The 16003-nt window shown below is 42.0% G+C and overlaps 1 protein-coding gene across 1 annotated transcript in view; it reads right to left on the bottom strand.

Annotated features, from left to right (window-relative positions):
• Positions 1 to 255: 255 nt before the first annotated feature.
• The window catches only part of FOXN1 (forkhead box N1), a 58673-nt gene continuing 42925 nt past the window's right edge, over positions 256 to 16003 (bottom strand). Inside the window, exons 6-10 of the mRNA XM_075263576.1 lie at positions 6969 to 7096; positions 5771 to 5867; positions 3387 to 3594; positions 2019 to 2513; positions 256 to 521 (exon numbers count right to left, since the gene is read on the bottom strand). Coding sequence (XP_075119677.1) covers positions 256 to 521; positions 2019 to 2513; positions 3387 to 3594; positions 5771 to 5867; positions 6969 to 7096 — 1194 coding nt within the window. The remainder of the gene's footprint in view (positions 522 to 2018; positions 2514 to 3386; positions 3595 to 5770; positions 5868 to 6968; positions 7097 to 16003) is intronic.

The following is a 16003-nucleotide window of genomic DNA, read 5'->3' as shown; positions in this document are numbered from 1 at the left end:
TTCTTTAGTTTTAGCTGATTTATTTTTTGACGTATTTACTAAGCTTATGCTTTTGTGCAATTTAATATACAGTATATTCCAGTCTATCCATGAGCAGGACATTGCTGGACAACAATACCCTAAAACGCATACTGTCCATCTTCTCTATAATAGAAGAGTGTAGCTCTTATCTGAGATCTTTCATTCTGCATCTGTGAGATATAAATAGTCGGGGTAAGTTCTCCTATATTCAGTATAGTCTATGGAGACGTTACTTTAAACAATTGCAACATGCTTAGATCCAGATCCATTGATGTAAGATGGCACCACAGAGTCCATCTCCATGTACGAGGAATAAACACTGGTGAGATGGATGTCACCCAATCCCATGTGTGAGTTTCTGCTGGGGGAGTTGATGCCATTGCTGCTGCAGTTTCCGTTGTGCATGAAGTAATGTGGTGGCGGTGGAGTTGGCGAGGAAGATATGAGATTTATGGGATCCAGTGCCAGACTGTCATCCTTAAGTTCCTCCCATAGGTTTCCTGTCAATTGAAATACAGAGAACAATGTTATGTACACAGAAAAGTAGATGGATTTTAATGTTTCGCAAATACTATGAAAGTGTGAAAAATGTGCATAAGGCTGTGTTCACACTACTGTTTTTACAGTCCATTGTTGTCATAGGGTGGCAGTCATAGACATGGACAGAAGTAAACTAACAGACACTTCCATCTTAGTTATGCATCGTTCACACTTTCCGCTGGGTTTCCGTCTTCAGCTCCAGTGAAACTGGATAGGGGACGGAAATCCGGTGGTCAGCTTAAAGGGGCTCTACCACTGGGAAAAGTTATTTTTAACTAATCACACCTTTGCATAGCCTTTAGAAAGTCTATTCCACACCTACCTTTAGTATGTAGATTGCCTCAGTGGTTTCTGAATAAGTCAGTTTTTATTCATATGCTAATTAGACTGGTGCACGATACATCGTGCACTCCTCTCCTATTGTTTCGTATGGGAGACTGCTGCTTCTGATGATGATGACTCAGCTTCCTGTTTGCACACACACACACACACATAGGAGATAATAGCAGGGACCAGTGCTGCTGGGAACTTCTTGTGCTGGCTGGAACCTCATTAGCATATGAATAAAAACGGACTTATTCAGAGACCACTGAGGCAATCTACATACTAAAGGTAGGTGTGGAATAGACTTTCTAAAACCTATGCAAGGATGTGATGACTTAAAAATGACTTTTCCCAATGATAGAGCCCCTTTACAAACCCATTCACTTGAATGGGTTTGTAAAGGTAACCGCCGGTGTCCGCCTGCGGCTTGTCTGTGGAGAAACCATGTTTTTTTAAGCCAGACTCAAAGTCGGACATGCAGGACTTTGTGTCTGGCTATATAAAATTGTTTCCCCGCGGACAAGCCGCAAGCGGACACCGGCGGTTACCTTTACAAACCCATTCAAGTGAATGAGTTTTAAAGCCGACTGCCGGGTTTCTGTTCCCTGTCCAGTTTCGCTGGGGCTGAAGACGGAAATCAGAAAGCACAAACCAGAGATCGGGCGCAAGTGTGAACGACCCCTTACTTAATTTTGTAACAGAAGAAAAAGTCTTGCTTGCACAACTTTTTCTTCCTTTAGAAAAGTTAAAAAAAAATATAACAAAATAAAGTTTCTATCTTGGTTTTTTTTTTTTTTTTTTTTAACTTTAGGACATCCAATTTAACATCCATTGCTCTCATGCTGAGATGGATGAGAGCAACAGACATTGAATAACAATATTGTGAATCATCTCTTCATAGTGAAAGTCATATAAAATTACTATTACTATCATTTGTCTCTATAGGTGATCTACTGTATGGAAATTGAAGGTTTACATGAATTGCCCTTTCATTAAACAGTTGCACGCTGGGCTATTTTTGGCAAAATATATATATATATATATATATATATATATATATATATATATATATATATATATGTGTGTGTTTCCCCAATATGTTGTAGATTTCCAGTATTCATATTACAACGTACCTTGAAGTTCAAAGTCTGTAAGAGACGGATTGAGAGCATCTATGTCATTGCTCAGCTCGCCCTCGATCAGCTGGTCTTGCATGGTTCTGGTAGGGGAATGCTCCGTTAACATCTTCATGTTATGGAGAGGAGGGGTGTGGGCAGGAATAGGAGAGTCCTGGGGGTTAATGGGTTGGGTAGTCAGTTCATTTTGATTCTCTGGTGGAGAAAAATGATTTTGTGGCATTGGATGAGGCTGTTGTATCATGGCTGGGGAGATCTGTGGGTACCCATGAGGGAGTGAAGAATAACTTGGCGGTGGCTTTTTGACATGTAAAGATTCGGAAACATCATGCATTGGTTGTAGTGCCACAGGCATGGCAGAGGAAAGGTTCTGCTCATTCTGGATAGACAAGTGCATGGTGGAGGATGTGTTCATGATACTGGACGGGTTACAAGCCAGGAGCGAGGATCGTAGTTTTTCTGTTCTCTCTCCTATCAGCTTGTCAAGATCCTCTAAGAAAAACAAAAAAACAAACAAACATATGGTGCAATGTTAGTCCCGTGTGTGTTAGGGAACCTCATCCATTGATAAGCCTCAGTGGTGACCTCTTCACAAAAGGCATATGACTGCTGTGAAGAGTTCACCACTGAGACCTGTGATTTGCTGCAGCAAAAACAACATGGGATCTGTATACTGGCAAAATGAGCTGCCATTGCTGGAGACAAGGACCCAGGAAGAGGTGACTTCTTTTTTGTTATGTTTATGACCCCACTAGCAGCAATATATATAATAAATTGTAGTATAAAATATAATAAAAATAAACCGGACCCTTAAATATGTTGGGAGCAGCAAGTGCAATCCTAGGCATTGGTTGTTGGCTATAGCCACAACCCATAGGAATAAACCTTTGATGTACATCTAAATACTAGTCAACTATTCTTTTTTATCTTTCTATTACTGTTCACTTTCTGAAACTCAATATATCTATGGTATACGTATTCATAGGGATCGGGCCCGCAGGCACGTCATGAGTAATATATGTAGATTGTAGATCTAGGCATAAACAAGCACACACCTGTTGTCGAACACTCAGATACTAATAGTCAAGTAATGCGATTCAACACATATGTTGGAAGACATAAACGCCCTTTAGAAAGTACACATCCACAATGCAAAAAATTATCTTTAGGCTGATGCCCCACGTTTCGGAAACAAAGCTTTCGTTGTTGCAGATTTTGCTGCGTTTTCTTGAGGCAAAACCAGGATTGTATTGAGCAGAAGGTAGAAGTATAAGAACTCCCTATGTAATGTCTACTCTCTCAGAATGTCTGCATGACTCCTGGAAGAGTCGGCTCTTCCCCCCCAGTGACCCCAGGCTCCCCTACCTGGCTTTGCCATGCTTTTCCTCACGGTCACCGGGTCTTTCCGTTTCCATTTCTGTAGTTCTTCCTGCATCTTATCAATCTTGGCTGGGTTCAGAGCCCACAAACATCCTTTCCGGGATGAACTTCCAGATTTATTCTCAACTTTCTCGAAACACTTGTTTAGGGACAGGTTGTGGCGCACTGAATTCTTCCACCCATCTGGAGCCGTCTAAGAAATACAAGATTTTCCTGTCATGTGTTTGTTGATTTTACAACTCTCTGCGCCCAAAAAGAAAACATCATATACCAAGAAAGAAAAAATCTTATTGTACCATATGCATTATAATATCCAGGGATAATATGTATATAGGTTATCTGCACCAGGTATTTGTCAGGAAGAAATCACTGGATAGAAAAGAGTAGTAAGCGCGACACTTTAGTCAGGCCATTTCCATTGGACACCCAACAGAAGTCATTATAGTCAATGGAGTCCCTTGGGCACCGTTGGGGTCCATTGTTGCCCATTTTTCCAATCATGTGGTCTTCCGATGGACCAGAAGAATGGAAATCAAAATACAGATGTCAGCATAGCTTAACCCGCCGCGTGTCGGCTACGTCCATTCATTTCTATGGGAGCGTGCTATTCGAAACGGTTGTTTCGAATAGTGTTCGCTCATCTGTACAAGAACTTTTTAACCTTTTACGCTGTTTTTTTTTCCCTGAGAATTTAGTAAAAGATGTGTTTTGTTGCAAAATGTCATTAGAAATTAAGAATTTAGGTCTTAGGATTTACGTAAAAATATCCACGTCAGAGTCTTAAAGGCTTCCACAAGAACCATGACTAAAGTATGGAAAACAGCTTAGCTGCTAATTTCTTGTAGGTAGACAATTACATTAAGAAAAGCTCTAATACCCTACATAATATGTACAGAGCCCGGGCAGGATCCACTTTCTACTCTCCCAGCCCGTAAATGAAGTTGTGTCAGTCAGACAACTGTCATATGCCATGCATCACTTTTATAGTTGTGTCTGTGTCTCCGTTCCTAATAACAGCCATATTCAGCCTTCTATCAAGTGGTTTCCACCCCAGATAATTGCTGAGGAATTTTCATTCCCGTTAATGGATTCTAAATACTGGGAGGGGTTTGGAATTGCAGTCATAAAATATGAAGCCCCCCCACTATATTTATGGTGGAGCCTACAATCCCCACCATGTCAGGTATATAAAGGGGTTTCTGATTTAGGTATTGTGGGGGTGCTCCCTGTTCATGTAAGGATAGTTTCTCCCACAGGAGGACCCAGAAAGCCATTACACAGACTGCCCATTGATTTGAATGAGAATTGTGTAATGCTTAATATCCCCCGTGGAGGCGCTGCAGGAATAATGAATACACTGGGAGTCCTAGAAAATGGCAATCGATGGGAAACCCTTATATAAAAAAAAAAAAAAGGGGCAGTGTCGATAACTTCAATTTATTCTAAGATATTTGTAATACTAAATAGCATTTTGTGTGTTTTCTCCCACCCCAAATATTTCCTTGGCCCTTATATACCAAGTCTACGTAGTTAGGTGACAATATATCCCCTGTTTTAGCAATGGAGTTTAAAGAGTTGGTCACAGAGCTTTCCTATATTCCAGAATATCAAATGTAACTAGTTGTCCTCTGCTATATCCTCTGTTCAAGTATTATGGCTGGCATTCAAAAGGTCCAACATCTTAAGAAGGACCTTTCACCACTTTCACAACTCCATACTCCAATTGGTTTTGCTCCATTGATTCTGGCATAGAATTTTTTCTGTAGCCCCTACTGATCCTGAGTAATCAGTGCTGTAAGTTTCAGCACCTAATATGCTAATCAAGCTGTCTACTGTCAGGTGGGTGGTCCAAGGTTGAAGCAGACAGAGAGAAACCACCCAGCTGACAGTAGAGAGCCTAATTAGCATATTGGATTCTGACAATAACAGCACCAATTGCTCAGGAATGGTGGGGGCTAGAGCTACATTTTTTACTTGTTTTGAATGGAAGCACCTGTGATGCCGGCCGCCGGCAGAGTCAGCGTCACAGGTGCTTCCATTCATTTCTATGGGAGCGTGCTGTTCGGATCGGCTGATCCGAACAGTGTTCACTCATCTCTAGTTATTAACATGTACAAATGTCATTATTAGACATTCCTAACAGGTAATGGTTAATGATATATGGAGAGGCCGTACTGGGACTGTCAGATCTTTATGGTGAGTGTCGTAAAAGTCTTGTATACAGAAGCATGACATGTTTGTATAGTTGTCAAGCTGGTCTGGATGGCTGATGGTTCTGTATTGGAGTTGCTATACAAACTAAACTTTATTCTAAGGAACAAATTATAGGGTAACGTATGGATGGGATGTACTAGTCGTGATGATCTTACCTTGAAATAAGGAAAGTGCTCAGTCATAAAATTGTAGATCTCGCTTACAGGAAGGCTGCCGGTTTTACTGTTCTTAAGAGCCATAAATATCAGGATGCTTTGGAAGAAATACAAATGGATGTGTCAGCGGCAATGATCTCGTGTATACAGAACAACCTGAATTATAGAAGACCCGTCTGTTTATTAAATCCTTCTATTCTCCATGAAATAACTAATTCATCAGCTCATTCCTCTGTTATTCCTCTTAGAAATGTATGAACAAATTGTCAACTAGGCGGTATCATTTCCCTTGCCACGTGGTCTGTCCCAGGACAGTCTGACACTGTTGGGTCTGATGGGAATGTTCTGTGCAGGGTCATGTCTCCAGCTGGCAACACCCAGTTGTCAATGTATTCATTAATATCTACGTGGAATAATGGAGGAAAAACACAATACACTAAGAAAAGAGGCTCCAGAACGGTGACACTAGGGGGAATGCAACTGTTTTATAAAATGGCCATGACAGATGTAATGAATGGTCCTCTTTAAAGAGATCCGAAATGTCCCCTCATTTATACTCTAGGTTTACAACTGTATTTGGGTTTCCACTCTTTGGATCCATTTTGGGAATCCTAATCCGCTTAAAAAGCTGTTACCTGCAGAAACCTACAGACCCCATAGATTACAATAGCGTCGCACATTCTCAAGTATTAGCATGTATGGTTAGTGGACGTATGGAGTCTGTTTTGTACAGATGTAACATGGCAGCATTAAATTCAATGTCAGTGACCTGGGGCTATTCACAAAATATAGGACATGTCCTGTTTTGGCCATTTACACAGATCCCTCCATATACGCAAATGCATGAGGGATCTGTGAAAACAGGTGCCCCTTGGGTGCAAGATGTCTGTGACAGATGGATGTTTTTCACAACCATTTTGCATCGTCTGATGTAGCCTCACGCTAGGTTCACACTAGCATTCGCCTCTCCGGTGTTCAGGTCCGCATGGGGACCTGAAAGATGGAGAGCCCACCTGTTAAAAAAGCCGTTACCCCATGGACCCCATTGTCTATAATGGGGTTCACCAGGTGTCTGCTGGTTTTATACCAAAACCAGCGGAAAGAAAAGTACTTTTTTTTTTATCGTAGATACATTGTAGCAATTCAACAATTGGTTGCAAAACAGTGCATGTGCATATTCTATAACAGAATGTTGTACCTGTAGGAGTAGATGGGTTTTGGGTATAGGGGTTGCTGAGATTCCATGCCAGCTTGTGGTGCAATCCTTTGGTAAGGGTAATGGGATGTGGAAATGTAGGTAACAGGATAGCTTCCTCCTGTGGAATACTAAATGAGAGATAAGGTCTGGTTAGCCCGGCGGTCACAGCAATATACAGAACTTGAAATGTAATTTTAACAATTTATACTGGATACTCATGTAGAGTATCGGCTCTATAGACTCTGTCCTCAAAATCATTGCAGTCTAATGAAGACTGGAAAAATCCTTCAAGACTGGATACATGCAGATCTGACAATCCATAGAGAAACCTCAAATAGTCTATATAGTTTCACATACTTCTGTAGTATGGCATTCAGCGCCGCACCTCCCATGAGGCGACCTTAGCGTCACTGTCTCGGCAGCCCGGCACAGGAAGCGAGCGGTGGATTGGGGAGGCCCTGCTCCAGCGGCCTCCCCTCACACTCAGGCAGAGAGCAGGTCCTCTCCCTGCCTGCTCTCTGCCTGCTAACACCGCTCCACCCTGCCCCCTTTGCTCCACCCCGCCCCCTCCTCCTGGGGGGGGAGCGGCTTTCTGTTGTCCGCCTTGGGTGGAAAAAAAGGTAGGTTCACCCCTGATGGCATCGGTTGTGATTATTGTAGCAGGCAGATTGTCACATCACAAAGTTATTAGAATAGATGATACAGAATTATATTATATATTCACTGAAAAAGAGTATATCAGATCCTATGTTTCCTGGGTATGTCCTTTGATCCTATATTGCAATTAAAACTGATAAATCCATTGCATAATAAAATGTTCTCTATGTAACACTATTCTGTGTCTAGCTGTAAGACAACTGGCTGCAGCAGGAGCCTCCCCCTCTGCCCTATCTACAATAAGCCACAAATATCATAAGGCCCCGCCCCTTCCCCTGAAGATCAGTAGCAAATTAATGCAAATGGTGGGGGGCAACTTTTTCCTCTGCTTACTTTTATGACTCTTTTCTTGGTTTAGTGTTCCTTTCAATGCCTAAACTGCGAACCAGAAAGGATATGGAAAGGTGTGGACATAGGGGATGAAGGCAAAGGATGGCCGGAGATTATTTTTTCTATATAACCGATGATTATTACAGTCAGGATATCAGACTTCAAAGTACAGGCATACTTGGCAGTTTTATTGAGGGTGGAAATAAGAGACCTATTAAATGTCTCTGCTAAGATTTCAGAGAGGTTTCGCACTCAGGTACTTTTCTTCGGTATTAAACTTCAGTTTATTGGATTTTATTAAGACATTTCAAAGTCAATTTTGTTCTATTATTGTACTCTTATGATATAAAAAGTTCCACCAGATCATGCACAGTCATATTACTAAAACTCAGTTATGTAACAGCAGGCATCTCTACAATAAGATTTTCTATATAGTTTTTATTCTATTTACTTTTGTTCAAAAGTTCCGCAAAGACAATTTGAAGATTCTTTTCTATTTCATGTGTTTTTTTCTTATTCCATACCATTCCACCCTAAGGGTATGTTCACACAGAGTTTTTTCAGGCTGATTTTTAGACAAACACCTCCCGTTCATTTCAATGGACGTCTGTTGTTTTTTCCCTCTAGATGATTTTTTTCAGCTAGGGGAATAAAAAAGCAACATGATCTATCTTTAAAAGGCTTCCGCCTTGAAAAAACCCATTGAATGAAAGGCGTAAAAAACGTGATGAATTTTTTGATGCATGATTGATGTGGTTTTTGCAAAAATGAAAAACGCAGCAAAAACTACATCACGTAAAAAAAATGTCAATTTTTTTTTCTTAATTCCTGAAGCAGATCATGTGACCAAAATTTGGAGCATGAGCAGAAGATGAATAAGATGAAGGAGAACAAGCATTTTGGCCTCCCTATCTGTCTTCTGTAAAGGTATTAAATATAGTGTCAAGGGATGGGGATGTCTTATTGCTTATTCCGTGCATGGAATGCACTGGCAAGATTTGGTTTTCCCTGTGTAGCCCCTTTAAACCCTCCCACTATGTATGATGTGGCATGGGACCAATGTTTCCGTACTTAATGGTGTCCTTAAATATTGATCTTTAGCTACATTGCATTGCGTAGCCATTGGAAGTTTAGAGGCTGTCATCATACCCCGACCCAAGAAACAATGAAGACTTCCCATCATCGGTCTCCTCAAATTTCCGGAATATATAAAGTTTTTCTCATTTCTAACAGATTCTCTATCTCAACATTTGCCATTAATTTATGCCATTTGCAATCTCAGCTATTATTCTATCCCAGCCATCGTGTCACTCTCCTCGTGGACATTATAGAAGGTGTTAATGATATCAGACAAGCTCCTAGACAGAGGAATCATTTGTATGTCCGCACTTAAGAAGATGACACCCATGGCCATTAATCACATGGATTGTACACCTGCAGATATGTGCACCTGGGTCCTTCTAAATGTATAGTGTTAAAATAGGAGCTTAAAATGGCCGGAAAGAGCAGATTATTCGTGCATACGTGTAAAATAGTCTACCGAACAAAAGGACCCATAGACGTTCATGGGTTTTAAAACAGGTGTAAAATTTTGAAGAAACGGCCATCACACTGAAGGTTTTCACTGTCATATGAGTAAGGCCTTAGCCTATCCAAGGGTGGTCATGATGAGGGACTACAAATTTGTACAGAAATTATACAGCAGCAATGGAGAAGGTTATCATTACTCTATCCTGGTCTACTGTCGTACCTGTTCGCTACCCCATATATACAGTATATATGTATGGCCATATAGAGCCCTACCATTAAGGTAAATTCACATCTGGCAGAAATTTCTACCACTCAAAATCAGTTCCATTCAACTTAATTGGATCTGCTATGGTGGCCAGCACATGGACTTCTGTAGGCCCCAACCAGATTAATAGGAACTTCAATGAAATTACTGCAACAAATTTGCTGTGTCCTAATTTTCACCAGAGAACCCCTTTAAACCTTGAGAGATTGCTCTAATTTTGGTAACTTCCAGTACCATCTTTAGCCCCTCTTTCTCCTTCTGTAACATATCTGGCTTCTGTTCCTTTCCTTTACGTCCTTGCCCTAAGGAAACACGTTTCAGGGCTTATAACTACTTAAAGGGGTTGTTGTGTCATCATAGTCAGTTATGGCCTGGGCACAGGATAGATTATTAAATTGTTGATCGGTGAGGGTCCAGCTTTTGGGACACCTACTAATCCCAAATATGAGGTCTCGGCACCCCCTTGTGAATAAAGCACAAGTAGTGTGGCCATTACCATTTTATTAAATCTCTGTGCGACCACTGGAGATTGCCAAGTCAACTTGCTTTGATGGCACAACCCCCTTGAAGGAAATCAGACTATTCACTATACAGATATGACTACTCGTACCTTAACTTGAATTTAGTAAATTTCTCATAAAACAAATTTTAAACAATATTGTAACATGCCAGCAAGGCCCCGGACAACCTGAAATTCACAGTTCAGCCACTAGATGGCCCTATATAGACATACACATGATAGATGTCTCATGATGGAGTATTGCAAAACCATATTATAAAAAAATCTACTTGTGTCGCACCACATACGGCATAGGTTACGCTCAGAGGAAACTTATCTTTATATCAAATAATGTAATATATAGAGATGAGCGAACACTAAAATGTTCGAGGTTCGAAATTCGATTCGAACAGCCGCTCACTGTTCGAGTGTTCGAATGGGTTTCGAACCCCATTATAGTCTATGGGGAACATAAACTCGTTAAGGGGGAAACCCAAATTCGTGTCTGGAGGGTCACCAAGTCCACTATGACACCCCAGGAAATGATACCAACACCCTGGAATGACACTGGGACAGCAGGGGAAGCATGTCTGGGGGCATAAAAGTCACTTTATTTCATGGAAATCCCTGTCAGTTTGCGATTTTCGCAAGCTAACTTTTCCCCATAGAAATGCATTGGCCAGTGCTGATTGGCCAGAGTACGGAACTCGACCAATCAGCGCTGGCTCTGCTGGAGGAGGCGGAGTCTAAGATAGCTCCACACCAGTCTCCATTCAGGTCCGACCTTAGACTCCGCCTCCTCCGGCAGAGCCAGCGCTGATTGGCCGAAGGCTGGCCAATGCATTCCTATGCGAATGCAGACTTAGCAGTGCTGAGTCAGTTTTGCTCAACTACACATCTGATGCACACTCGGCACTGCTACATCAGATGTAGCAATCTGATGTAGCAGAGCCGAGGGTGCACTAGAACCCCTGTGCAAACTCAGTTCACGCTAATAGAATGCATTGGCCAGCGCTGATTGGCCAATGCATTCTATTAGCCCGATGAAGTAGAGCTGAATGTGTGTGCTAAGCACACACATTCAGCACTGCTTCATCAAGCCAATACAATGCATTAGCCAGTGCTGATTGGCCAGAGTACGGAATTCGGCCAATCAGCGCTGGCTCTGCTGGAGGAGGCGGAGTCTAAGGTCGCTCCACACCAGTCTCCATTCAGGTCCGACCTTAGACTCCGCCTCCTCCGGCAGAGCCAGCGCTGATTGGCCGAAGGCTGGCCAATGCATTCCTATGCGAATGCAGACTTAGCAGTGCTGAGTCAGTTTTGCTCAACTACACATCTGATGCACACTCGGCACTGCTACATCAGATGTAGCAATCTGATGTAGCAGAGCCGAGGGTGCACTAGAACCCCTGTGCAAACTCAGTTCACGCTAATAGAATGCATTGGCCAGCGCTGATTGGCTAATGCATTCTATTAGCCCGATGAAGTAGAGCTGAATGTGTGTGCTAAGCACACACATTCAGCACTGCTTCATCAAGCCAATACAATGCATTAGCCAGTGCTGATTGGCCAGAGTACGGAATTCGGCCAATCAGCGCTGGCTCTGCTGGAGGAGGCGGAGTCTAAGGTCGGACCTGAATGGAGACTGGTGTGGAGCGATCTTAGACTCCGCCTCCTCCAGCAGAGCCAGCGCTGATTGGCCGAATTCCGTACTCTGGCCAATCAGCACTGGCTAATGCATTGTATTGGCGTGATGAAGCAGTGCTGAATGTGTGTGCTTAGCACACACATTCAGCTCTACTTCATCGGGCTAATAGAATGCATTGGCCAGCGCTGATTGGCCGAATTCCGTACTCTGGCCAATCAGTGCTGGCCAATGCATTCTATTAGCTTGATGAAGCAGAGTGTGCACAAGGGTTCAAGCGCACCCTCGGCTCTGATGTAGCAGAGCCGAGGCTGCACAAGGGTTCAAGCGCACCCTCGGCTCTGATGTAGGAGAGCCGAGGGTGCACTTGAACCCTTGTGCAGCCTCGGCTCTGCTACATCAGAGCCGAGGGTGCGCTTGAACCCTTGTGCACACTCTGCTTCATCAAGCTAATAGAATGCATTGGCCAGCACTGATTGGCCAGAGTACGGAATTCGGCCAATCAGCGCTGGCCAATGCATCCCTATGGGAAAAAGTTTATCTCACAAAAATCACAATTACACACCCGATAGAGCCCCAAAAAGTTATTTTTAATAACATTCCCCCCTAAATAAAGGTTATCCCTAGCTATCCCTGCCTGTACAGCTATCCCTGTCTCATAGTCACAAAGTTCACATTCTCATATGACCCGGATTTGAAATCCACTATTCGTCTAAAATGGAGGTCACCTGATTTCGGCAGCCAATGACTTTTTCCAATTTTTTTCAATGCCCCCAGTGTCGTAGTTCCTGTCCCACCTCCCCTGCGCTGTTATTGGTGCAAAAAAGGCGCCAGGGAAGGTGGGAGGGGAATCGAATTTTGGCGCACTTTACCACGTGGTGTTCGATTCGATTCGAACATGGCGAACACCCTGATATCCGATCGAACATGTGTTCGATAGAACACTGTTCGCTCATCTCTAGTAATATAGTTTCACCTAGGTAGACGCTAATTTCGTTGTCTAGTATAAATTGTAATGATACTTAACACGCCACATTTTTGGTACCAAATTTCACATAAACCAGCTCTACAGCATATACTAAGCCAAAATGTTCCATGCTGCACAATGGTCCATAGTGGGCGCCATAGAAGTGAATTCCATCGATGTACAGACTGCTTTAGTCATAAACGGCTCTATAATCCTCTCTCTGTATTTTATGGGAACATACCAAACAAATCTGAAACATGTAATGATGAATCATTTAAGTTATTAGTCAGAAGACTTGTCTCCCTGGATTGCTAATGCCCTACTTCGATCCTCAATTGAAAGAAGCCATGTACAGACTTGATAGCACATGCAAGCCTTAAAATAGAAATCCCAGAGAACATTTTATTATCTTGTATGTAGTCGTGCCAAACACATGTAATAGGTAATTTTTTTATATTTGATTGGGACACAAATTGTATTTTATATATACTTCCCACCAGTAGTGACTGTGGGCTCAGGAATATAGAACCTGCCCTATATAGTGATATAACATAATATGCCAATGGAATCCCCTGTATGTATTTTTGTATTATTGTATTTGTACATTAAATTCTGCTGAAAAGTAATATCCGTCATAGGCTTGTTAGCCATAAGAGATTTATCTCAAGCTCAGGTGATAGCAATGTGCTAAAATTAGGTAAATATCATATAGCTATTGTTTAATGATTTTCTGGACTGGCAATCGGTATTGCTACCTGTATAGCTCCCACATGGCCTGTCACACAGATATCCTGGACTTCACAATAACAGAACTACGAAGAGAATGTGTCTGAGGACAGGATATGGTAGAGGGAGAGAAGCTGAGCTCTGTGATATATAGGGTTATATAAGAAGAGAGAAGCTGAGCTCTGTGATATATAGGGTTATATAAGAAGAGAGAAGCTGAGCTCTGTGATATATAGGGTTATATAAGAAGAGAGAAGCTGAGCTCTGTGATATATAGGGTTATATAAGAAGAGAGAAGCTGAGCTCTGTGATATATAGGTTTCTATGATTTAGAGCAGGATTTGTAAGTAAAAAGCAGAATAATCCGTTACAGGACTCCTAGTAGAGACAATAAGAGTCCTGCTCACCCCGCTGACTAGGATGATTGGCAGCTCTCTCTGTATCAGTGTGGACATAGAAGGCTGTCAATTGGGACTCATGGAAACCAATATATCACACAGCTCAGCTTATCTCCTCTATCATATAACCCTATACTGTATATCACAGAGCTCAGCTTCTCTCCTCTATCACATAACCCATATATCACAGAGCTCAGCTTCTCTCCTCTATCATATAACCCTATATATCACAGAGCTCAGCTTCTCTCCTCTATCGTATAACCCTATATATCACAGAGCTCAGCTTCTCTCCTCTATCGTATAACCCTATATATCACAGAGCTCAGCTTCTCTCCTCTATCGTATAACCCTATATATCACAGAGCTCAGCTTCTCTCCTCTATCGTATAACCCTATATATCACAGAGCTCAGCTTCTCTCCTCTATCGTATAACCCTATATATCACAGAGCTCAGCTTCTCTCCTCTATCGTATAACCCTATATATCACAGAGCTCAGCTTCTCTCCTCTATCGTATAACCCTATATATCACAGAGCTCAGCTTCTCTCCTCTATCGTATAACCCTATATATCACAGAGCTCAGCTTCTCTCCTCTATCGTATAACCCATATATCACAGAGCTCAGCTTCTCTCCTCTATCATATAACCCTATATATCACAGAGCTCAGCTTCTCTCTTCTTATATAACCCTATATATCACAGAGCTCAGCTTCTCTCCTCTATCATATAACCCTATATATCACAGAGCTCAGCTTCTCTCCCTCTATCATATAACCCTATATATCATACAGCTCAGCTTCTCTCCTCTATCATATAACCCTATATATCACAGAGCTCAGCTTCTCTCCCTCTATCATATAACCCTATATATCACAGAGCTCAGCTTCTCTCCCTCTATCATATCCTGCTATGAAAAGGGGCAGCAGAAATCATCTGATATGTTTGCCTTAAATGGTTTTCCTTGGAATTATAACATTCTCCTATTCTCAGATTGGGTCTTTAATGTTTGTTCACTGACAGTCCAACCAGGTTATCTTGAAATTCATGTACTCCAATGCAAAACCTGTAGCAAGATTTCTTTCCCAGCTACTATGTGGCATTTCTGATTCTAGGTTATTTTAATAAGTGACTAGTGAATTGCAGCTAAAAAATGCTGTAGAAAAAAAACACAGCAGAAACAACAAGAAGGCATGAGTTTTTCACTTTTTTTCTGTGACATTTGACAACCACCAAAAATTCTCTTCCTACAAAGTGTAGCCTCAGCCTTAGGCGTTGCGGAAACGCAGCATGTTCTGCCAAGGTATCTAGTGAAGAAGTAGTGCTGCATGCACGCAGCCTCTAATGTAGATGTGAATTCAGCCTTAATGCTAAAAAATATTTCCATGAAAAAAAATCTAATTTTGCACACTTTTTGCTTTATTCTTAAATATCCTTGTTCACAGCAGACAGTTTGCATGCAGAATATACACCTTGCAACGTGGTAACCTAGCACAACATTTGAGAAATGTCCCCTAGGGTTAGAAGACTAGGGGATGCACGAGTGACAGCTTGTCAGGCTGCCAGTCTACAGGTGGATTGATACTGGTAATATAAGAGATGAGCAAGTTGTGGCTTATCCTACTATGTGCTCCAGCCTAAGGCACTTTCTTGTTTGCTACAGTTTCTACAAGGAGGTATGCCAACATCTTGTAGTAAACCTGGCACCTGACTGTAGCAAGGGAGGAGGCTTTTCTTTTCCACAATTTTGAAATATGATTTTAGCAATATTGACTTCAGGACACCTACACTGCTGAACATGGTAGCTGGAACAAGATGACAGCCGGCAGAGCGGGAGAGAACTCATATAAAGAGGCAGCTATTAGAATGTACCCAAGAAGAGAAGAATACATTATAATGAAGCCTCACCCTACAAGGATGTCCTGGCACTTAGAAATACTGCAGGGAATACATTGTACCAACTACTCAGAGAGTAAACAGAACACTTGAGCTATGTTCACACGTGTGATGAAGGTTCCTT

The sequence above is a fragment of the Leptodactylus fuscus genome, chromosome 2 (genome assembly GCF_031893055.1).
Source record: "Leptodactylus fuscus isolate aLepFus1 chromosome 2, aLepFus1.hap2, whole genome shotgun sequence".
Lineage (NCBI taxonomy): Eukaryota > Metazoa > Chordata > Amphibia > Anura > Leptodactylidae > Leptodactylus > Leptodactylus fuscus.
Note: the sequence above shows the minus strand (reverse complement) of the source record. Positions and strands in the feature narration are given on the sequence as shown.